We start from the raw sequence: 22,231 nt of genomic DNA on the forward strand, positions 1-22,231 counted from the left end.
CCGGCCAAGATTCCGCACGACGAATAATTCCCGTAAACTCATCCGTTGCGGCAAACTTGGGGAAAAAAAAAACTTGCCATGTTTTCCTATTTGGGAAGGAGTTGCACTCCCCTCCCAAATTTGCACATGTCGGGATTACACGTTTGTTGCTACCGCGAGGATATCAGCACAACACGGAATTGAATGCCCGGATTCGAGTGTCCCATAGCGCAAATTATTGTTTGTTCGAAGAGCTTGGGTTTCTGATGGCCCTGGGAAGTGCAAGCAATGGCATCGGCGCTCCGCAGACGCAAAAGCTTTGGGAGCACAACGACCCGAGGAGCACGCCTATGTATGCATTTATGCAGGATGTGAATAAAAAATACGGCCTGCACCTTAGCACGTACGACGAGCTGTACCGATGGAGCGTAGACAATATCGGGAAATTCTGGGGCGAGGTGTGGAGCTTTACTGGCGTCAGAGCATCGAAGCCATTCGACAAGGTAACAGGTCTTCTTATCCCCTGAACAAAGGCGTGATCAGCCAGCTCAACAGTAGTAGGTGGTGGATGAGGCTGCGCCCATGTTTCCTAGACCGTCATGGTTTTCTGGAGCAAGGCTGAACTTCGCGGAGAACTTGCTCTTCCCAGCCGCCTCCGTTGCGGACAGCGATCTTGCCGTCATTGCAGCTACGGAGACGTCGCGGGAAATTGTGACATGGAGAGAACTGCGGGACCGCGTACGAGACTGCCAGGCTGCCATGATGGCTGTCGGCGTTCGCGAGAACGACCGCGTCGCTGGCTACGTGGCAAACCATACCAACGCTCTTGTCGCCATGCTTGCCACGACGGCTTTAGGTGCCATCTGGACGGCCGTCAGCCCAGACACTGGCGTGCACGCGGTGTACGAGAGGCTTGAGCAGATCGCACCAGTTCTGCTATTCACCGACAATGCCTCCTTCTACAATGGCAAAGCCCATCCGGTTCTGCCCAAAGTCGCTGAACTCTGTGCCAAGTTGCCCTCTCTAGCTGCCGTCACCGTCTTCCAAACGGTGCCACAAGCGAGCCTGGATCTCTCCGACGTTCGTACAGCGTGCAAGAATGTTTACAGTTACGAGCAGTTTGTCGCGCTGTGCACCTGGGAGCCCAAACTGCAATTCTCGCAGCTCCCACCCGATCATCCTGTGTACATATTGTACAGCAGTGGGACGACGGGGGCGCCAAAGTGCATCGTTCACGGCGCGATTGGCACGCTGATTCAGCACAAAAAGGAGCACGCTTTGCACTGCTCGATAAAGCCTGGCTCGCGCCTGTTCTACTTTACGACGTGCACGTGGATGATGTGGCACTGGCTTGTCTCCGGCCTAGCCAGCGGAGCGACGCTGGTGCTGTACGACGGCTCGCCGTTCCGGTACCGTGACTCAGCAGGTCAGTCGATGGCGGACGACATGGCGATGCCTCGTCTGATCGAGGAGTATGGCATCACGCACTTCGGGACTTCGGCGAAGTACCTCTCGGTGCTGGAGCAAAAGAACGTGACGCCGCGGTCCACGCTTTCGCTCAAGACTCTGGAGGCGATCTACTCGACCGGTTCGCCGCTCGCCCCGTCGACCTTCCAATACGTTTACCGGGCCTTCCCTCCCACGCTCAATCTAGGCTCGATAACGGGAGGCACCGACATCATCTCGCTGTTCGGCGCACCGTCACCCCTTTCGCCCGTCTACGTGGGCGAGATCCAAAAGCCCGGACTCGGCATGGCGATCCAGGCGTGGTCGCCGGAGGGCAAGAACATCACCATGACGGGCGAGGAGGGCGACCTCGTGTGCGTGAAGCCGTTCCCCAGCCAGCCGGTCACGTTCTGGGGCGCGACGGGCGAGACCAAGTACAGGGCCAGCTACTTCGAGCACTTTGAGGGCGTGTGGCACCACGGAGACTTTGTGCGCTTCAACCCGGCCACGCTGGGCCTCGTCATGCTGGGCCGCAGCGACGGCGTGCTCAAGCCGCAAGGCGTGCGCTTCGGCAGCGCGGAGATCTACAACGTCGTGTTGAAGCACTTCCCGGAGGACGTCGCCGACGCGCTGTGCGTGGGCAGGCGCAGAGAGACGGACACGGACGAGACGGTCGTGCTCTTCCTCAAAATGGAAGATGGAAAGCGATTCGACGCCGAGCTGGTCGACAAGGTCAAGGCCACAGTGCGCAAGGAGCTGAGCGCCCGTCACGTCCCGGGCATCGTCGACGCATGCCCCGAGATCCCGGTGACGAGCAACGGCAAGAAGTAAGTTTCCTAACTCTTCGTTTCCTCGTCCCCGCTACCCCCCTCGCCGTCTTTCTCCTCCCCTTTTCCACCCTCCGTCAGCCCCATTCGTGGTCCCACGCCTGTTCTCAAGCCCGCCGCGCTCTCCACGTGCGCACATGCCATTCAGCCCATCGCTGACCGCGTCGCTCGCCAGGGTCGAAACCGCCGTCAAGCAGATCCTCTGCGGCCTGAAAGTCAAGACCGGCGCGTCCGTGTCGAACGCGCACTGTCTGGACTGGTACAAGGAATGGGCCGCCGCGCACTAGAGGCCGCAAGACGTCTCTCGCCGTCCCGCACGTCGACTGCCCTCGTTCGCACACCTTGCGCCTCGGAACCGGCCCGTTCCCCTTGTGAAGCAGACGAAACAGAAGGGCGACGAGGAAATGGAGGGAGAAGGGAAGGAGCAGAAATAGAATGTTCACGTGTCCATTTGTGATTCGGTGTATTTGCGTACATATGCGTGCGTGTGTGCGCCTGGAATCCACGACAGCTTTAAGAACCCAAAAAAAAAGGGGGGGGGACTGCCAACGGGCACGGCGTCATGGGTCAAGTAGAGAGGAAACACGTCAAATATTATGATATCGTTTCTGTGTCCAAGGGGGCATAGGTGAGCCGACACTGTACACTCACGTACGCTAGGCGCAAATAGACCGCTAGAAATGGAAATGAGATTCAAGAGCGAACACGACCATTCTTGATGGATCAGTAAACGGACATTTCATTTCTCTCTCTCTCTCTCATTCTATCAACATCACACACATCTCACAACAACCCAGGCACAGCTAGAAATTCTCCTCTTGTCCCTCCAAATCCATCCGCCATGTGGTTGGCGAACAAAAAAGCACGCTAATAGGGGGTATTCCAAACGACATTCATCCACATCAATCTCAATCTCGCTCTTTCTATATTTCGTGGGTCTCCTCATGGCCCAAACAAAAACAGAGGTCTCTCGCTTCCATGTTCTCGAGTAGCCTCTCGGCGACGCTGGTCGAGAAGTCATGAAAGCAAGAGGGCATCGTGGCCGTGGTGCCTTTTTCTTTTTTTTCGCGTGCCTCGGACCGCTTGTCTCTTGTGGTGCCGGTTTACTGTCAGATGGAAAGGAGAACATAAGCTCTTTAGTAACAACCAAAATAAAAGCAGTTGACCGTCGGCATTAACCCGCCTTTTCCCGAAATCGTCCAAAACTCCGTTTCATATGTTTGCACGTCCCAAGAATGAGACTGAATAACATGAGGAAGGGAAAGGCGAAACCAAAATTCGGCGCCTAGAATGCGAAGAGCGCTGAAGAAATGGAGTAAGGAAAAAACAAAACGCCGGACCTGGAAATGCTCCCAAGGAAAGGTATTAAGTTGGGGGGAGGGGAGGAGGGAAATGGTGGTGGTGTGAGGGAATCATGAAACTCTCAATGCATGATTACAGACACTTGGAAGGTTGTGCGTAGATATTCTTTTTCGCGTCTTGAGGTCGCTTTCGCTCGTTTGTTCAGCACTCTCGTCAGGCGTCAGACATGCGAATACTGCGGCGTCACGGGTTTCAGCCCCCCTCCCTTAAAGAGAAAGGTTGACTTGCAAATTCTGTGTATGCGCCCCGCTGTAAGACAAAACCACAACAAAAGCCACATGTCGCCAAGGTGTTCACGTCGTTTCCCATGTCATTTGCAAAAGCTCCATCAAGATTGTGCGGGGAGCCGTCGATCACTGCTGAACCGGAACGCACCAATGTCGGTGGTATACCCACGCGCTCTTCTGGCATTCCTTGCTGCAATACTTGGTGCGTCGGCAGCGTCGGCATTTCGCAAATTGACGCGTGTACTCTTCCCACTTTCCACAGTCATAGTACGCGCACTGCCTGATACCGCCACGGGAGTCGTCTTTGCGGCACAGATTGCGCATCACGACCCCGGCCCAGTACTGCATGTCTGTTGTGTGATGGCGCACCGTGAACTTCTCCACGAGGGGGAAGATGTTGAACGTGTCAGGTTGGAGATATTCTTCCTCTTCCCTTTCGTCCTTCTCTGGCTTCGGCTGGGACGCTGCACCGGCATCGGCGTCAAACATGTTCAGCTCCGCCGTCGAAATCTTGAGCCGGGGGACAAGGTGTGACTTCTGAAAGTAGGAGCGCAGGTTGCAGTACTTGGACACGTAAGCCAGAAGCTGCAGGCACATGAGCACGTCCTCGTCGCGAGGCATGCTCGTGATCAGACCTGAGCTCGCGCTCCGCTCGTGTGCGAAACGAGCGTACGGGTTCAGCTGTATTGGCTGCTGCGGCTGTGGCAGCTGGGTTAACGTTGCGATGGGTGAGATGGTGATGTTTGGAGCGGGTTGCACGGTCGCGGGCCTCCCGTTGCTTATGCTTCCCTCGATGGCGGAGCGGGCGAGGTCGAAGGCGTCTACTTCTGGTGGCCCCGTAGGACGTGGATCCAGCCGCACGGGCGAGTCGCCTTCGATGATGGTCTGGGCATCCACGTCTTGCATGGCAATGTCACTCTGGATGCCAACGACAGGCTCCTCGCTGCTGTCATTCATGGCGCCGTCCGTTTCCTCGGGAATTTCGTCCGAATCTTGGGACATGGACGCCTGGTGTCGTGCGGGCGGTCGTCGGCCTACAGCACGTCGGAACAGAGGCAACGCGTCGCTGGGAGGGTTTGCGGGTGCGCTGGGCGTGGTGGGCGACTCGGGGCGGGATGAGTTGTCGGCAGGGAGAGGCATCATCGAGGGCAGTCTGTCGGCGTCTCGCACGGGTCGCAGGCCGAACGAGTCTGGTCTGTCGTCCATTCTAGGGATGGAGGTCGCAAGTGGCTGTGGGATGGTGGGCCGCGCATGACTGGACGAAGGGAAGTGTGGTGTCCTGGCCTCAGCGGTGCCTCGGTTTTGTGACTGCACACCGGAGAAGGTGGTTCGTTCAGGAGGCGAACTCAGCGAGAAAGCCGGCGGCAGCGGCTGTTCGGCAGAAGGGTCTCGCATGGGAGACGGGATTTCGATGGGCGGCGGCGCCTGTCGTCTGATGCGATCGAAGCCATGGCCCGATAGCAACAGATCATTTGCCTTATGGTAATGCTTCGACGAGGAGCCATACTGCTTCGCGTTGCGCTTGAACTCAGCGTCGGCCTTCTCACGGCACTTGTCAATGACTTTGACGTAGTTGTCCAGTATCGTAGCGATGACGGGGACTATGTCCGCCTCAACGAGGCGGGTTCTGACGTTCTCCGAGCCTCGAACGCCAATGTTGACGACGCATTGGAATGCCAAGTTCCACTTCCAGCACTCCATCATGTCCTTTGTGCTGCGGCCCTCCTTGAGGATGCACACCAGCCTCTCCACGCCGCCATCGACCGTCAGGATGTCTCTGATGCGCGCCGACGAGGTGATCAGGTAGGCGAGGTTGTTGAGCGAATTGATAAGCGGCAAGGTGGAGGTGCAGTCGAGGGCGCGGCGGTCGTACAGGGCGGTTGTGATGCCCACGGACGCCTTGTTGGCGTTGGGTATGCTGAAGTTGAGCTCCCTCATGGTGGACGGGGCAGATGTGCGGCTCCAATCGTCCGCTCGGAGGACGTGGATGCGAATATGTGAAGGGGGGTGAAAAAGCAGGACGGGATCGGATGGCGAAAGGGAGGTTTTGGGAGGATGCGAATTAGCAATCACGCCGAGGCGACCGCACGATCACGCAACGGCGGGAACACGAGGTCCCAAGCGGGCCGGCGGGCGGGTGAAATGGCCAAACCGACAGCGAACGACGGTCGGCAAAGGTGGAACAAAGGTGGGCGCAGACGAGGTGAGGGCGTGGCGGACGTTGGAGGACGACGGCGGAGAGGATGGGGGGTGGCAGAGGCGAGAAGAGGGGAGAAAAAGCAGTCGAGCCTTGACAGGAACAAACGCAGGCTCGTCTCCGAACGCAGGCCCGGGGACGGCGTCAAAGGTGCGTGTGGCTGCGGCAGGCAATGAGCAGGCGACGACGACTCGGCCCGGACAGTACACGAGACGATGCAGGAATGGAGGAGGGCGAAGGAGGAGAAGAAGCAGAGACGAAGCTCAGGAGTCGGTCGGAGCAAGTGGTTGGAGGGTTGGGCAAGAGAGTCGAGAGGGAGCGTCTGAGCGGGCTCGGGGGCGCCAGCAGTGGAGGCCGGCGCTGGCTGGTCGGATGCGAGCAAGGGTGCTGGCGAGAAAAGTGGCTCTTCGGTCGTTCTTGGTGCGTGTCCAGGCAAATGCAGGCTGCCCAGCCAGCCGAGCGAGCTGAAGCCGTCAACCAGAGGCCATGCGTGTTGGTGTTGCTGGCGGAGGAGAGGAAATGTGCGCCGGATAGGATGCTGCGTGGGAGATACGGCTGATGGCTGCTGTTGCTGATGATGCTGTTGATGTCTGCGCTACGCTGCTGGTGTAAGGCGGGTGGAATTGAGAGCTGCCGCGAGACAAGCGGCTTGACGAGAGTAAAGTCTGCCGAGAGACGCAAGTGGAAGCTGCTTCGACAGGCGTCCTGGCGCAGGAGGGACGGCCGAGGAGGCGGCCAAAGGCGAAGAAGACGAAAGAGCGAGAGCGACAGGGAGAGACGACAGACACGACGCGGCCAGGCCACGAACGACGCACACACGAGCGGGCACACCCGCGGGCAGATACAGAGACAGAGACAGACAGACACAGGCACAGACGCCGCCGCAGCTGCAGACACGGCCAGGAGAGTTCTGCGACGCAGCCCGTCGTTCCACCCAGCGCGGGTCGAGCGCTGACTTGACTCTCCTCGCGTCCGCCTGCGCTGCACCCGGTCCCGTCTGCGCTGCACACAGTCCGTCTGCGCGCCCAACACCACACAGTCCCGGGCGTGATTGGCTGGCAACCGCGTCCGGCTGCGGTTTGATGCGCCCGCTCTCATCGCGACGCTCGCTGCCCGCATTGCCCAATCGAGCGGCCTTTGCTATGCGGCCGACATCGAAACGACGGGCTGCATCAGCCATGCCAATGCCCGCCCTGGCGGAGTCGCCCGTTGCACGTCTCTCCTCACCACCTGTCGGAAGCAGCAGCAACAGTGACGATGGCGCCGCTGGCACGCCGAGGGCAACAGAACAACCACGCAAACTCACACACCATGCGCATACACGTACTCACGCATCCACTCTCCGTGCTGTCGCACACATCCACGCACACACACACACACACAGACACACACAACCCCAACTCCCATTCCCTTGTCGCCTCTCGCTGCTTCTGGCTTCCGCAACGTCTCTCCCCTCCCCCTCCTCTGCGTCTCAAACGGCCGTCGCCAATGGCGGCGCGTCTGGGCTTCCGCTGGAGGCCGCTCACGTCCAACCATTCGCTCGCCTCGGCGCTTAACCTTACGCACAAACCCGCGCTGTCCTTGCTCCTGGACCAACGCTTGCATCAGGCCCTTCACAGCTTTGCCTGCTTGCCGTGCTGCTTCTGCTTTTGCGGCTGCTGAAAACTGCTGTGCGATGATCAGTGCCCAATAGATCTCATGACGGCCCCCGCCGTGGAAGCTGATTCACCTCCACGCCGTCCGTTCCTGAACTGACGCATGTACCTGTCTCCCGTCATGTCGATTCGACGGCGGGAAGCGTTGGCAGAAGTCTGCAAGTATCGTCTTGCCACATTGCGCCTCGCCAGCAACGGGTGTTTGACGTGCCCATGCCCGTCAAAGACGCTTGGGACGTGGGGGACTGCGCGCCAAGTCGACCCCATCCTCACGCCCAATTTGCTTCCCCTCCCCCATCCACTCCGAGGAATCAGCGATCGTGGCCACGTCTGCTCACAGTCGTGTTGCGCAATAGGTATGCCTACGGGATAGGCGTCCGTTCACGGTTGGATGTTGCTGTGTACAGTCGCTCGCGTTGCGTGCTCCAGGCCAATTGGGCAGTCCAGCGTTTCAGCCGCGTGCGCATCGAGAATCCTCGTCCGCAAGCTGGTGACCGTCCAACCTCACTCGTCCGGGCCACCATCCTCATCGCCCTCGTTGCCCAGCATTGGCTTGCTATGCTGCATCCCAGAGTTGACGACAGTAGCATCCAGTGTCCTTCCCGTCTTCGGCCGCCGCCGCATGTCTACAGCGCGCAAGATGGCAGACCCTGTGATTCGCGACTTCCAAGCGACGCGCACACGCTCTGCCACCGACGCTCCCTCCGCCCGTCCCAACGTCGATCTCGAGCAGAATGCTGCTGCTCCAGGTCCGAGACGGTACAACACGCTCGCCCCCACCAGCGTCACCGGCATGGCCACCGGCTTCAACAGCCGTGCGCGCGCTCACAGTCTTGCGTCCACCAGCAGCATCAACAGCGACGACATCGTCGAACGGCGCATCACTCGGCATGACACCGTGAGGCGGTACTCTGGCACCTATGACTTGCCCATGCGGGACCACGAGCCCGTCTGGGAGGAGCCCGGCGCGGAGCCAGGCATCGACACCAGCAAGGAGCCCGAGTCTCGCTTCAGCCACATTCTGCAGGAGTGCCAGATCACCGTTGTCGACCTGTTCGAGGATCACGTTTCAAAGTTTGAGCTGGACAACGAGGGTCTCGCCGCCTTCCTGAAGGACCAGCCGTCCCAGGAGCCGTACAAGGCGCGCTGGATCAACGTGAACAGGCTCAGCTACGACGTCATCACCATGTTGCAGGCAGAGTACAAGCTGCACGGCCTCGCCATCGAGGACATGCTCAGCATCCGCGGACGCACAAAGGTCGATTGGTACGCGGACCACGCGTTCATCTTCATGACGCTGCAGAAGCTTATCAAGGTCAAGCCCCTAGATCAGGATGTGAGGAAAGCGGAGCAGGCTGGGCGCCGGTCCACGTTCAGACGAATGTTCACCAGGCGAGACGATCCGATCTTGGGGCTGCAGAACGAAAAGCTTCAAGGCAAAGGCGAGCTGGGCGCGAGTGGATACAATGCTGACGGACCGCGCCCCAGCGCAGTATCGGCCTCCGGCAGGCCGTACCAGAATCATGAATCGTATCGCACACTGCAGCGCAACAAGCCCGGCCAGAACTTTGAGCGCATGCTGTACATGGAACGTAACTCGATGCTCACGCAGAAGAACCTCGCCGTCTCCGTGGAGAAGGTTGCGATCTTCCTGACGGCCAACAACACCGTCATCTCCTTCTTTGAGCACTCGGCAGACGACATCGAGGGCCCTATCCTTAGGCGTCTAAACTCGCCCAACACGATTCTCCGTACGAGCAGCGACGCAAGCATGATGGTTCAGGCCGTCATCGACGCGATCGTGGATCTGGCCATCCCGGTCGTGGCCGCGTACGAAGACATCATCTCGGAGCTGGAGGTCGACGTGCTCACCGACCCTGAGATGGCTCACTCTCGCAGGCTCTACATCGTCGCCTCAGAGCTGAGCCTCCTCCGCGCCAACCTGGCTCCCATTAGCGTCATAATCTCAGCCATTCGAGATCATCAACGCTCCGCGGCTCGCGACAAGGCACTGCGCGAAAGAGAGCATCACGACGTGACCAACAATCCCGCTCGCCCAGGCGTAACGCGCTCTGTGACACGTGTCAAGACCGTGAACATCTCCGAGACGGCGGTCACGTACTTTGGTGACGTCGAGGACCACATCATTTCCATGTCCAGCCATCTGGACAATATGCGTCGCACGGCCAGCGACCTGATCGACCTGCTGTATAACCAAATGGGCGCTTTCCAGAACGAGACGATGAAAATGCTGACTGCGGTCACCATCTTCTTCCTACCGCTCACCTTCCTGACCGGCTACTTTGGACAGAACTTCGAGCACTTTGAAGCAATCAAGCACAGTGACGCCTTCTTCTGGATGATCGCCTTGCCTGTGATGGCCGTAACTATGGTTGTCTTGACGTGAGTTTCCCATCCATTTGGTTCCTGGTTTTTGTTTACATCGATGCGAGCGCCGATGCTGATGATCTTGACAGGGGCCCCATCTGGATACGCTTCGCGAAGAGGCAGCTGCAGAAGGCTTGGATCTTCCGGCAGAAGAAGGCCCGTAACGAGAAACTGAGGAGGACGAACACAATTGGAACGACGACGCAGAGGACGAACACGAACCCGAGGTGAGAGATGCCGTCATGGGCGATGGTGGTGGCCAGATGTGGCCCTTTGCATGTTTCATGCTTGTGATACCCCTCCCTTTTTTGGGACACGATTGGATTAGAACGTGGTAGTTTTTTACTTTTTTTTGGCATTTGTGAGCAGAAGGGCATTACTAGACGTGTTTAGAGAAGACGTCCATGCACAAGACTTGTCGGATGTTCAGCGTTTTAAAGAATTTTTGACGATAACTTGTGTCCAGATCTACGGTAGAGGTTTGGGTACGGTTGTCATTTGCTACTTGCGAGAGACGCCAGTGGACGAAGGGCTTCGAACGTATCAGGCGATGTGGACCAGCGGGAAGGTGTTGGAACTTGATAGCTAGCCTGTGGTCCGATTCGCGACCTCCCTTTGAAATCAGCGTACCTAGTTCCAGGCTCCGTCGTTCTCGCGAAACTTAGTCATCGTCGCGCAACGAGGAGAAGCATATCATGGTGAGGGAACAGATTCGGCCACGCCTTCCATGCGAGGCGGAGCGCTCGATGCTTCGGTTGCTCGGATCGCGGATACAAGCACGAGGCACATGTAGACGTGCGAAAAGAAAAACGCACCGCGTCGACCTAGGGGGGGGGGGGGGGGGGGGGGGGGGGGGGGACGTCGGCTCTGCGCTTCATGGTTCATAGGTGTGTGTTTGTGTGTTGCAACGTACATGACTTGACCATCTCTCCCACGCTTTTATGTTACAGTCGAGACTAGATCCAGAATCCCGAATTCCGTGACGCGGATGCCCATTGAACTCCAAGCAATGCTCTCTTTCTCTCTTTTGCTCTCTCTCTCTCTCTCTCTCTCTCTTTAATTTTAATATTACAATCCCAATATGGCGCGGCCCTCGCTTTTCTCCCGGACCATCAAAGAGCGATCCTTCAAACCTGGGTCGGGCTGCCCTTGGTCTTCTTCTTCGTCGTCCAGGACCCGTCGTCCCCCACGACAATGCCCGACCCGTGCACGCCGCTCCACACGCCTCTGACGCTCTCGTTGACGCTCTTCACCGGCTTGACGACCCTCTTCCAGGGCTCGCCGCACGTGTCCCGCAGCCGCTCCGCCATCAGCCTCACCTGGTCCGGCTCCAGCGACCTGACGCATATCGCCTTCACGGCGCCGTTCGTGTAGTGGCCTCGGATGACGGGGTGGTGGTTCGGCCGGGGCGAGACGGCCATTTCAATGGAGGCGTTGGCACGCGCGAAGGCCGGCAGTTGGTGGGTGAGGAAGGCTTTCATGCCCCTGTTTGTGTATTTCATCTTAGCTACCTGCTTCTTCAACGCAGCCATTCTAGATAGGGGAGAGGTAAGGAGCAAGGGAGGGAGGGAAGTGCTTCGTACTTGGAGGAGCCCCCGTGGTCGCAGTAGTGGAAGTCAAGCTTCTTGCATTGGATGATGTGGGCGCCGACGCCATTCTGCGATGCTCCGTCAGCTGCGGCATCGATGCTGCTTAGCATTCATCCTACCTGCGACTTGGCGATCGTCCGCAACGCCCTCAATGGCATGTTTGGTCGAAGATGTGCTTGGCGATGCTCTCACAACTTTTCTGAAAGATCGTCTTGAGGCAGGGTGACGCGCTCACGTGGGTTGTAGCCTTACGGCCCTCTCCGCGACCCCCTCCCCTGGTTGGGTAATTGGCCGCCTCTGCGCCGTACGTCGCCAAAAAGTTAACCTCCGTTCTGGACTGCGCCTGAGCACGCTCTCATCTAACCGTTAGCTCTCGCATCGCCCGTCGTCGACCACTCCTCCTTTCCTTTCTCATTTGACTCGTTGTTTTTTAAAATTGCTTTCATTTGGTTCTTTTTTCACACGCAGTACAGGTCCGACCTTCGTGACGACGACGGCGCCAGGCGAGCGACGCGCAAAGGCGAGCCAGACATCCCTCGCGACCCAGCCATAACGAGCTTCGACAGGAAACAGTCCACATTGCTCGCAAACATCACGAACAACACGCGCCCTATTTCCCCCTCCTGACGGCCTAGCTGCTCCTTACAACATTCTGCTTTCGCTCGTTATCTGGATCACTCGCCGCGATGACCGACAAGCTCCCGCCCAACTTGCTCGCCCTGTTCGCGCCCCGGCCTCCCTTACGCTACCTTCCTCCCACCGACCATGCACCTGCGGACCGCCGGACGGCATATATTAGCAGCGTCGCTGACTATCTTCCGGCGCTGGAGGAGTACAAGAGGACAGATGTGTACCACCCGACGGAGAGTCACCAGCAACGCAAGGATCGCATCAAGTTGGAGAAGCAGAAGAAGGCGGATTGGCTAACAACCGAGGGTGTTAAACAATGTGAGTTTTAATCCTGGCCCCTGATCTCATTTCTTTCGGACGCGGCCTTCCTTTGACACTCGCGGTTGCGCGTCGCAGTGGACGCGAAGGCCGTCGTTTCCTTGTCTCGTTCTTAAGTTTCTACAATTTGCAGCTCGCCGCTGTTTGTTGCTGACTTGTGACTGCAGACAAGCCCTCGGAAGACCCAAAGATTGAAGGCGATCCATTAAAGACGCTGTTCGTAGCGCGACTGAGCTACGATGTTACTGAGAAAGATCTTGAACAGGAGTTCAGTCGCTTTGGCCCTGTAGAGAAGGTGCGAACGGCCTACAATGCCAATCTAATCGTGTCCGCTTGTTGACACTTACCTTCATAGGTGCGGATAGTACGCAACGAGTATGCGCCGGAGGATGCACCGAAGAAAAAGAAGAACAGAGGCTACGCCTTCGTAGTCTTCGAAAAAGCAAAGGATATGACAGGTAACCATATCCCCCTCTCCTCCCGTCTACGAAATAGCTTTTCAGCTACGCGAATGATGAGCTGCTGTGCCTCGTTTAGCTTGTCATTGCGTAGCTGCGCAGATATTTCCCTCGGTAAGTAGATTGCACGAATGCTACTAACACTGGAGCCTCCACTCCAACAGCTGCATACAAGGTAACAGATGGTCTCCGATTAAAGGGACGCCCAATTCTCGTAGATGTAGAGCGAGGCCGCACAGTTACGAACTGGCGTCCTCGACGTCTAGGCGGCGGGCTCGGCGGCAGGGGCTACTCCAAAGCCGGTCCTTCAAGGCTCAACGGTGCAGGCAACTTCAACGGCCCTCCTAGCGGTCCAGGTGGCTTCCGCGGTGCCGGCTTTCAAGGTGGCAGACAAGGCGGTGGCTTCAGAGGAGACTTTGGAGGTGGTCGCAGTGGAGGCGGATTTCGAAGTGGCCGCGGAAGCAGCGGATTTGGAGGGCCACGTGGAGGTGTGGGCTATCAGTCTAATGGCTTTGGAGGAGCTCCTGACGGCGCACCTGCAGGACCAAGAGGCGGTAGCAGACCAAATGGATATGGAGGAGGCCGATCATATGACGATCGAGGATATGGTGGCAGTGGAGGATCCAGAAGTGGAGGTGGTGGGTATCGCGATAGAGATCAAGATGGTGGGTATGGCGGCCGAGATGACTCACGGAAACGAAGATATGATGACGGAGGAAGTTACGATGACCGAAGGAGTAAGCCACGTCATTGAGAGACTCACAGGGGACAAGGACACGATCTTTATCCGGCGTTCAGACCCGTCTCTTAGAGAAGAGAATCCCGGCTCTCGCATGCGACATCGTGTACGTGGCAGGAGCGTAGCCTTATAGCTCAGGAGTTTCCCTTATCTTGTGTTACTGCCGGCAAGCATTTCGAAAGAGCTGCGGTGAGTATTGGGCGGTTGGGTGGGCACAAAGTAGGTATTCTCCCTCAAGAGATTCGCTTCTCACAGCAGGGATATGATGCTGTACGAAAACATACCTGCACACAAAGCCAGGAAGAAAACGGTGTCCAAAAAAACATAGTCAAAATTTAATTATGGCAGTCATACCAGGTAAGCCACCAGGTAAGGTGCTTGTATCTTTCATCATTCCAGCATCCTTGAATCGCTCGACTGGACACATAATGTGTACGGACCTTCTTTGCAAACCAATGCAGATCATGATATCGAGATTCCTTTCGGGATAACAGTCGCACGATTAATTGCTCTTCCTTACAATGCAGAGTGTGTACATAGCTTGATCAAAATCATCCTGGATCGTTCCTCTAAGCTTCGTGTGGACTGTAGATACTGAGTAGTCTTTGATATCCAACTACATTCGACACATTTTGTAATCAAAGGATGTGGAATTTGGATAACTTAACCGACACCACAAACGTAAGCTGCTTTATACGACGATTCCGTTCTTCACGACGCTGGTAAAGGAGATACCGTGCAAGAGTCTCAAGTCTCAACCCGGCGATCTTCCAACTTCTTCTTGGTCAAGGGCAGACGCAATAAAGGCTTTCTAAGGCTTCGAGCGTGATTAGGAGATCTCCAGTTGTCCATTCATACATGTATAGAGTGTCATGCAGCAGCTGACGATTACTAGAAGAGCTTCTAGCTAGAAGAAAAAAAAGAGATGTGCCGACGATAAGACAAACGAAGAAAGTTTGCAACACAGTCCTCTTTCCGCAGGACTCTCTGTCACGTTTCTATTTCTTCTCCTTTGAATGGTTTCGTCATTAAACTTGCAATTGGGTATTTTTCTGAAAGTCCGAAATGGTAGATTGTTGACATGAGTTTCGTCCTGGGGGTTTGGTCGCCTGAATGCCTATCAGCATCGCAAGGCAACTAACTGCAGCTTTCGACCTTGGAGGATTTTTTGGGAGGACAAAACGCGCTGCAACGACGCCATAACTATCACCTGTCCTAATTTGAAATGCTGTGCGCAAGTGAGTTTGCAGTGATTGAGGTACTGTGACGACGCTAATATTACGCGCAGTTTCCGGCGAAGCGCCCGAAGTACCCGTCGCGTCTCGCAAGAGCGGTAAGCTGCCCTCGTCTACGTTGTATGACTTCTGGGTATGTACTTATGTGCTTCGGCAGGCAATGTCTTCGAGAAGCGACTCATTGAGGCGTACATAGCCGACAATGGCAAAGACCCCGTGACGGGCGAGGAGCTGTCCGTCGAAGACCTGATCGAGCTCAAGAATGCTCGCGTAGTCCGGCCGAGACCGCCGACGCTGACCTCGATACCAGCGCTGCTCTCGACATTCCAGAACGAGTGGGACGCGCTGGCGCTGGAGACGTATACGTTAAAGCAGCAATTGGCACAGACGAGGCAGGAGCTAAGCACGGCGCTGTACGAGTACGAGGGTGCGTTGAGGGTCATCGCGAAGGTCACGAAGGAACGGGATGAGGCTAGAGATGCGCTGTCGAAGGTCACCATACAGGGAGGGGCTACCACGAACGGCGACGCTATGCAAGTGGACAACCAACCGCTGCCAGACGAGATCGCTGCAAAGGTGGATGCGACACAACAGAGGCGAGTGCTCAAGACTCTGCGTTCTAGGCAAGTCCTGCTAACATGAGACAGCTTGATGGCAACGCGCCGGAAACGACCGATTCCAGAAGGATGGGCGACTGCCGAGACTCTCGAAGCGCTTGAGGAGAAACCACATCCTGATGCTTCGCTACCAGGCTCGCGAGCCCTCGCAGTGGATGCCTCCGGCGATCTTGCGCTCTTCGGTGGCATTGACGGCGTTGCAGTAATTTACTCGATATCGAAGCAGCAGACGGTGCAAACGATAAAGGTTGGGTCTGGAGCGGTCACAGCAGCAGTGTGGTGGGACTCACGGCCCGTCCTTGCGCTGTCGACGGGCACAGTAAAGATCTTTGACAATGGCACGGAGCTGGGGGCATTCTCGGTTCACGCTGGCCCGGCGACAGATCTTTCGCTGCATCCATCCGGCGACCTGCTTGCTTCTGTCGGCTCGGACAAGAGCTATGTCATCTACGACCTGACCACGATGAGTCAAATCGCGCGAGTCTTCACCAACACTGGTACGTCAGAACTCTGTCTTTGCTGTCTCTGCTCGAACGAGAATTAACAAGCAACCAGAATTATCTAAGGGCCAGTTCCACCCCGACGGCCACCTCTTCGCCGCCGCCGGTGCGGACGCCGAAATCAAGCTCTTCGACGTCAAGACTGGTGAACTACAGGCCAGCTTCCCAACGGACGGCAGCGTAGTCGCCCTGTCCTTTTCCGAGAACGGCACGTGGCTTGCCTCCGCTTCGGCGGGCAGCACGACTGTTGCTGTGTGGGACTTGCGAAAGCTGAACACGATCAAGACGCTGGATATCGGCAGCGCCGTATCAAGCGTCAAGTGGGACTACACAGGCCAGTTCCTCGCCGTCGCGGGCGCAGGTTGCGTGGTCGTGGAGCAGTACGAGAAGAAGTCAAAGGCGTGGTCCGAGCCGTTGAGGAAAGCCATTGCGACGACAGATGTGGCTTGGGGTGCTAACGCGTCGACATTGGTTCTGCTTAACACAGAGGGGGCTCTCGTCACACTCGCGTAAGAAGAGTCCAGCGTGCCTTTGAGCAATGGGCTCGGCGTCTGTTTGGGGACTTGTAAAAGTACGTTTACTCATCACGGGTCTGGGCATTGGGCTGCATGCGATTGAATCAAGTCGCTACCGAATTGCAACGGTGAATTTTCTTTTCTCGCACAAATCTGCACGTCCTAATTCACACACACATTGACCGCGCAACTTCTTCTTGCCTTTTCGTCGCTGGGATTGGAGACGAGCTGCTAGAAACGTGACGTCGTCGTCCTGTATGATTTGTGATAGGTTTGCCAGGCACGTAGAAGATCGATAAGGCGGTGCTGAGAGTGCCTTGCGGCAAAGAATACAGTAAGGGCGGTCAAATCACATCGTCAAGGCATGCTCTCTTTGCCACCGGCACGGCTGTCAGGCCCTGTCCCACACGCCTAGAACACGCCTGCAGGCGGCGCCCAAATTCCGGAGCCGAAGCCGTCGGAGCCATGGGATGGGACAGGCGGCGGCCGAGCAACGAGAGATGCAGAGGTTCGCCATGGGTGAACAGGACGGTGGGCGGTCTTTTGTTGTGTGCAGAGTAGCAGGCAGCGGGCAGGGCAACGACGTTGTCGTCTTGTCCACGCAAAGTGTCGAATCGCCGCGCGAGAGCGGGAATCTCGGCCGTAAAGGGCCGACTTTGCGTGCACGAGAGGCCGTGGGTTTCTCGCTCCAAAGTGGCCAACACAAGCGAGAGGTCTTGCGTGTGATCCGTCCTGCGTTCCACCTTTGTAGCTTGGCCTGGAGCCATGCTCGCAGGCGAATTCGACCAACGCATGAGCGTGTCTTTGGCGCTGCCAACGTTTCTTTTTTCCCGTGCTTCCTTTTGCTCCCGTCCTTTTCTTCCTCGTCTTCTCCTCACTGCGGCTCCCTGGCATTCAGTCTGGGCGATTCGCAGAGCGCTGTTGCGTGGACTTTGGCACTAAGGATCTACTTCCCCTTCTTCGATCCAAACCTCTTGGGCACGTTCTGGCCGCGCCACCCACAGGACAACCCAACTCTCCCGTCTGACTATCGCTCGTGCATCGATACACCTTCATCAAAAGCAGTCACCATCCGGCCGGCCACCCCTTCGTACCTACCAGCTTCCCACAGCCGTGTATTCCGTCCGGCGTTTGCAACCAGGACTTCATCGTTGATGGAGAATGTACCGCCTCCACCTGGGCTAGGGTGGGCTGCACGAGGAACCAAGGTAAGAGAACCTGCCCAAACCGCCCTCGGCCTCCCGCGAGTCGGTCGTCCATCTGGTCTTTCACGTCCTCCTCACATTTGGGCTGACAATCATCCGTTCTGCAGAGGACGCACAGTCAAATGAGCGGCAGCCGACAAACGCCCTCTCGACGGACCCGCTCTCCATCTGCCATCTCCACCAACGATAATAGCACGCCCACCCATTCCACCTCCTCGAATCCTTCGGTCGACCCAGGCTTGCAACCTACCAGTTCTTTCTTCCGCCTCGACCCTGGATCCTTCAGCCTTTTCCGTCTGCCCTCGATTCGCGAGCTCGACGCCGCGAGGCCTCCTTCCGTGGATCCAACCGTGGAGCGTCCTCGCAGCAGTCTAGCCGCCGCGGTAAGGGCTCGGACTGTAGCGGTAGAAGCGCCAATGGATGTCATCGACTTGACCAATGACGACGACTACGTTGAATTCATCCCCCCACGCCCGAGACGTCAAGACGTTCCTGGCGTCTTTGGTCATGCACAGAGAGGGCCCCGGTTCCCTGCTGAGATAATTGACCTGTCTGGTGACACACCTCAGCGGCCGTGGCGGGAGCAGGAAAGAGGCGGCGAGAGCGGAGACAACTCGCAGAATGAGGTGCATAATGGTAGTCCTGAGGTGCAGTTTGTAAGAGCAAGACCTCTGTCGCCACGGCTGCGCTTCGCCGGTGTCACGCCGCCGGCACACCGCCTGCCAGACAGGCTGACTCGAGGGCCCATCGAAATACCAGATGACGACGAAATAGAGATCATAGAAGAGCGGTTACTGCCTCCTCAAGTTCCCTTACCCCCGCCAGGCCGTATCGGCAATTTCATAGCGACCTTTGGCACAGCGACACGGATATTGCAAGATGTAGGATTGATTGCCCGAGCAGGCGGAGCATCGCACCGCGCTTCACGACGAGGACCTCGTCCACATCCACAGCCACACCAACGTGCCCGCGCGCAGACACACGTTCAGGTTCACAACTTTGACATGCCGAATCTGGACTTTGGTTTTGCAGCATTCGATCTTGGATATGGACGGGAGGAACCGCGAACGGAGCGGGAAGAGAGCGTCGTGCCAGCCCCTAATCCCGCACCAGAGGGATTTACACGTAATCCCACCGAAGAAGATGTGCTGGTGTGTCCAAACTGCGATGCTGAGCTAAGTATGGGAGAGAGCGATGTAAAGAGACAGGTTTGGCTTGTCAAGACGTGCGGCCATGTGAGTATCTTTTAAGACACCTCTGAGTACAAATGGAATAGCCTGTGGTGTTCTGACAGTTTGGGTCATAGATCTATTGCGGCGAATGTGCAGCAAGTCGCCTTGCTACGAAGCCTAGGAAGGGTAAGGAGCCGGTGAACCAAAAGTATCAACCTCTCAAGAAGTGCGTCGTGGAGGGCTGTGTCGCGAGGACGACGGGTAAGCAGATGATCCAGCTCTTCTTATGAGCGTAGATATGATGATGCAGCCATTTTTTTTTAAAAAAAAAAAAATTAAAGGAGTGCGGGCCTCGAACCCGAACTGCTTCGAAAGCCTTGTTGTTGTGTCGCACCCGGATTCGAGCGGGCTCAAGCATCATTCCTACTCGAATGTCGATGAGAAGAAAAAGGGGGCAACAGACATGATTGCGAGCCGTTGCGATTCGTTGGCCGCTTCATGATGAATGTATGATATTTACGCTATGACGTGTGTCTGTTGCGTCACGGTTTGTTCTTTTACACGACAAATACCCGAACATACTCTGTGGTTTAGCATTCTAGAAGAACTTGCATTTTGGAGTAACAGGAGATTCGACATTATCGACACCCTCTGTCTGGATAGTTGGTGCTGAAGAAGAACAAGCATCCGTCGTTCATGAGCTTATGCTGAAGCGGAGCGAATGTTGACAAAGTGAGACAGAAACGGAGGAAAACGCAGCCATCATATTCCAACTCTTTTGCGAGTTCTCAAGCAAAGCGAAAGTTATGAGTCTCAATAGGCAGCTTCTGCAAGTCGTTCAGGTCGAGTGAACCATTCAGCTGGGTCGAATCATCTGGTGCTTGAGTTCAGGAAGAGCAAAGTCCAGTATATCACTGTTACGAATACAGATCGGCTTGCCATGACATCCAGGGGGTCTCCCAAGCTTCAGGATTCAGTTCTTACGAGCTTGACATGGCACTTTTCGTTGCGGCTGAACCTCAAGAGTCTCTTGATTTGGAAAGGAACCTATATGGATCTGAATTTCTCTGGGTCTTGTGATTGCTGCCCGTGACGCTCGTAGCGAATCGGATCATCGTCTACGAATTGCAGAATTCCCAAACTTCGCGAACATTCAGCCTGGCGAGTTTCTCAATCGTGTGCGGCAGAACGGTGGTTACACACTCGGGAAGGAAATCTTTGGAGTGGTTGGGATCGATGACGGCACTTGGTGAAGCTTGATCTTTTCTGGCTTACAGGCAACGCGAAATTCAAAACTCACGGACTCTTCGTCGGTCAGCGCCGCCGTTCGCTATAAAAAGTGACGAAGCCACTCGCGCAGACGATTTGAATTGACCTGCAGCCTTTGAGTTCTAGCTTGAGTCCTTGTTTCTCTGTTCTCTTGAACTTCATGTGGTGCGAGTTCGGAGAGAGACATTTCGGCCTCCATGAGGTGCGCCATCTTCAGTGCATCTTGTAGTTCAGGACTGCGAAGAAAGCTCTTCAAGAGCGGGTTATTTTTTTTCGGTTTTTGTTCTCACTACCTTATGGAGCTGCCAAGGTGGATTTTTGGCAATAGGTCTAATTAAGCAAATGAGACGTGCTGCTGCCACTTGAGTCTTGGACTTTGTTTCCTCTTTTCTTTTAACCGAAGCGTTGAAGCGTCAACGTTACAGATATATTCGTATTCAGGCCATGTCAAGTTATCCCCAACGCGTGCCCTCACAAGGTATACATACATCTCTGTTTCCTCTCCTTCCGCTCTCGCTTGTCGAGTTCTCGTCTACGCATTATTCTTGAACATTTTTTTCAAGTAGAATATATCCTTTTGAACGATTGTTCTGGAACTGGAACCAAGTTTTCTGGAATCACGACACTTCGAGGACGGTGGTCACAGCTTTTCCAACTTACCCTTTTCGACATATACCGCGTCTGCTCGGCTCAACAATTCTCATCACGTCACTGCGCAGCCGAGCACCGACTTTGGCGCGTTCCCAATCTTCTCCCTCTTCTCATCGATCGCACACCTGCCGCAGCAGCAAATCGTCATCACGATGTCGACGGCTGCGCAAACGAAACCATCGACGGCGTCACACACGAACCCGAAGCCGGCAAAAGCACCCGCTGGAAGTCCCGTCAAGCGACTTTACTTAACATTGTACAATGCCGTCTCGTGTGGACTTTGGGCCGTGATTCTGTACAGAGTTGTGTCTGTGCTGGTGGAAAACTACACGAAAGAGCCGTTTTTGGGGACAGTGAAAAGAAAGGAAAATGCTTGGTACGAGACGGGCGAGTTTGTGAAGTGGGTGCAGACCGGAGCGTTGTTGGAGGTTGTGCATAGTCTTCTGGGTGAGTGCTCCCTTTCTTTCTTTCTTTCTTTCTTTTTTTTTAACCAAGTTGTCCAACAAGTTTGCGATGTGGTCGCAGCTTGGTGATTCTTATTTGCTGTCACATGCACTAACGTATGCAACTTTAGGTATCGTCCGCGCACCCGTCACGACGACCGCCCTTCAAGTTGCATCTCGCGTTGTCCTTGTCTGGGGCATATGCGATCAGTTCCCAAGCGTGCCGGCAAACAGTCTGTTCTATTCAAGCATGCTTGTTGCGTGGAGTGTGACCGAAGTTGTCCGCTACGGCTTCTTCGTTTTCTCGCTCAACGGCTTTGTCCCGGGCGTTCTGAGCTGGCTGCGCTACAACCTGTTCTTCGTCTTGTATCCTTTGGGGATCTCAAGCGAGATGGCTTTGGTCTACAAGTCGATCCCACTGGCCAAGAAGAGGGACGAAAGGTTGGAGTACGTCATGTATGCCATCCTAGGCATTTACTTCCCAGGTAGGTCCCCGTATTGACTTTTCTCAACGTAACTTTATATCGCTTTGGCGCACGTAGCAGGCGATCTGACGCGTGGTAGGCGCTTACATACTATATACGCACATGATGGCACAAAGGAAGCGTGTCATGCGTGGTAAGGCAAAGACGACTTAGACGCCTGTGTGGGACGGCAGCATTCTTTGTCAAAAGGTCGTTGTATCGCGTCGGCCGGGAGGAATTTTTTTGTTTGGAGAACACTCTGACCCGGGCAACATAATAATCACAAGCTTTGGTCAATCCCAGCGTGTTGGGTGTTCGATTTAATTTTCTGGAACATGTCGGCCC

The 22,231-nt window shown here is 55.9% G+C and overlaps 8 protein-coding genes across 8 annotated transcripts; 6 read left to right on the forward strand and 2 right to left on the reverse strand.

Annotated features, from left to right (window-relative positions):
* The first annotated feature begins 60 nt into the window (after nt 1-60).
* PV09_05144 (acetoacetate-CoA ligase) lies at nt 61-2,977 on the forward strand. The gene is made up of 3 exons (XM_016358613.1): nt 61-482; nt 541-2,252; nt 2,428-2,977. Exons 1-3 carry the CDS (start codon nt 246-248, stop codon nt 2,537-2,539), a joined length of 2,061 nt encoding a protein of 686 aa, XP_016213714.1. The 5' UTR covers nt 61-245; the 3' UTR covers nt 2,540-2,977.
* PV09_05145 (uncharacterized protein) lies at nt 2,918-6,391 on the reverse strand. Its single transcript, XM_016358614.1, has one exon. The coding sequence runs from the start codon at nt 5,777-5,779 to the stop codon at nt 3,968-3,970; it is 1,812 nt and encodes a 603-aa protein (XP_016213715.1). The 5' UTR covers nt 5,780-6,391; the 3' UTR covers nt 2,918-3,967.
* PV09_05146 (uncharacterized protein) lies at nt 6,011-10,905 on the forward strand. The gene is made up of 2 exons (XM_016358615.1): nt 6,011-10,096; nt 10,171-10,905. The coding sequence occupies exons 1-2, from the start codon at nt 8,085-8,087 to the stop codon at nt 10,310-10,312; spliced, it is 2,154 nt and encodes a 717-aa protein (XP_016213716.1). The 5' UTR covers nt 6,011-8,084; the 3' UTR covers nt 10,313-10,905.
* Nucleotides 10,906-10,954: 49 nt separating this feature from the next.
* Nucleotides 10,955-11,898, reverse strand: PV09_05147 (uncharacterized protein). Its single transcript, XM_016358616.1, has 3 exons — nt 11,790-11,898; nt 11,665-11,738; nt 10,955-11,566 (listed from the first exon to the last, which is right to left on the reverse strand). The coding sequence occupies exons 1-3, from the start codon at nt 11,826-11,828 to the stop codon at nt 11,209-11,211; spliced, it is 471 nt and encodes a 156-aa protein (XP_016213717.1). The 5' UTR covers nt 11,829-11,898; the 3' UTR covers nt 10,955-11,208.
* A 101-nt stretch (nt 11,899-11,999) lies between these two features.
* On the forward strand, nt 12,000-14,391 carry PV09_05148 (uncharacterized protein). The gene is made up of 4 exons (XM_016358617.1): nt 12,000-12,618; nt 12,786-12,913; nt 12,974-13,076; nt 13,241-14,391. The coding sequence occupies exons 1-4, from the start codon at nt 12,357-12,359 to the stop codon at nt 13,828-13,830; spliced, it is 1,083 nt and encodes a 360-aa protein (XP_016213718.1). The 5' UTR covers nt 12,000-12,356; the 3' UTR covers nt 13,831-14,391.
* A 600-nt stretch (nt 14,392-14,991) lies between these two features.
* Nucleotides 14,992-16,910, forward strand: PV09_05149 (uncharacterized protein). Its single transcript, XM_016358618.1, has 5 exons — nt 14,992-15,053; nt 15,104-15,148; nt 15,208-15,646; nt 15,698-16,164; nt 16,223-16,910. Exons 1-5 carry the CDS (start codon nt 15,041-15,043, stop codon nt 16,678-16,680), a joined length of 1,422 nt encoding a protein of 473 aa, XP_016213719.1. The 5' UTR covers nt 14,992-15,040; the 3' UTR covers nt 16,681-16,910.
* A 287-nt stretch (nt 16,911-17,197) lies between these two features.
* PV09_05150 (uncharacterized protein) lies at nt 17,198-20,702 on the forward strand (the record flags this gene model as incomplete). Its single annotated transcript, XM_016358619.1, has 3 exons — nt 17,198-17,890; nt 17,995-19,122; nt 19,194-20,702. The coding sequence occupies 3 exons, from the start codon at nt 17,198-17,200 to the stop codon at nt 19,347-19,349; spliced, it is 1,977 nt and encodes a 658-aa protein (XP_016213720.1). The 3' UTR covers nt 19,350-20,702.
* A 429-nt stretch (nt 20,703-21,131) lies between these two features.
* PV09_05151 (uncharacterized protein) lies at nt 21,132-22,060 on the forward strand (the record flags this gene model as incomplete). The annotated part of the gene is made up of 3 exons (XM_016358620.1): nt 21,132-21,426; nt 21,554-21,907; nt 21,987-22,060. 3 exons carry the CDS (start codon nt 21,132-21,134, stop codon nt 22,058-22,060), a joined length of 723 nt encoding a protein of 240 aa, XP_016213721.1.
* Between the last annotated feature and the right edge of the window lie 171 nt (nt 22,061-22,231).

This window comes from Verruconis gallopava, assembly GCF_000836295.1.
Source record: "Verruconis gallopava strain CBS 43764 unplaced genomic scaffold supercont1.15, whole genome shotgun sequence".
NCBI lineage: Eukaryota > Fungi > Ascomycota > Dothideomycetes > Venturiales > Sympoventuriaceae > Verruconis > Verruconis gallopava.

Coding starts and splice junctions, on each gene's coding strand:
- PV09_05145 (XM_016358614.1), bottom strand. CDS start 5,779: ATGAGGGAGCTCAACTTCAGCATACCCAACGCCAACAAGGCGTCCGTG.
- PV09_05148 (XM_016358617.1), top strand. CDS start 12,357: ATGACCGACAAGCTCCCGCCCAACTTGCTCGCCCTGTTCGCGCCCCGG. Junction 12,914..12,973: donor GCTTTGGCCCTGTAGAGAAG/GTGCGAACGGCC, acceptor TTACCTTCATAG/GTGCGGATAGTACGCAACGA. Junction 13,077..13,240: donor AAAAGCAAAGGATATGACAG/GTAACCATATCC, acceptor CCACTCCAACAG/CTGCATACAAGGTAACAGAT.
- PV09_05149 (XM_016358618.1), top strand. Junction 15,149..15,207: donor CGTCGCGTCTCGCAAGAGCG/GTAAGCTGCCCT, acceptor GTGCTTCGGCAG/GCAATGTCTTCGAGAAGCGA. Junction 16,165..16,222: donor GCGAGTCTTCACCAACACTG/GTACGTCAGAAC, acceptor ACAAGCAACCAG/AATTATCTAAGGGCCAGTTC.
- PV09_05147 (XM_016358616.1), bottom strand. CDS start 11,828: ATGCCATTGAGGGCGTTGCGGACGATCGCCAAGTCGCAG. Junction 11,739..11,789: donor GGACGATCGCCAAGTCGCAG/GTAGGATGAATG, acceptor GGAGCATCGCAG/AATGGCGTCGGCGCCCACAT. Junction 11,567..11,664: donor GACCACGGGGGCTCCTCCAA/GTACGAAGCACT, acceptor ATACACAAACAG/GGGCATGAAAGCCTTCCTCA.
- PV09_05146 (XM_016358615.1), top strand. CDS start 8,085: ATGTTGCTGTGTACAGTCGCTCGCGTTGCGTGCTCCAGGCCAATTGGG. Junction 10,097..10,170: donor GTAACTATGGTTGTCTTGAC/GTGAGTTTCCCA, acceptor TGATCTTGACAG/GGGCCCCATCTGGATACGCT.
- PV09_05144 (XM_016358613.1), top strand. CDS start 246: ATGGCCCTGGGAAGTGCAAGCAATGGCATCGGCGCTCCGCAGACGCAA. Junction 483..540: donor CATCGAAGCCATTCGACAAG/GTAACAGGTCTT, acceptor CAACAGTAGTAG/GTGGTGGATGAGGCTGCGCC. Junction 2,253..2,427: donor GTGACGAGCAACGGCAAGAA/GTAAGTTTCCTA, acceptor GTCGCTCGCCAG/GGTCGAAACCGCCGTCAAGC.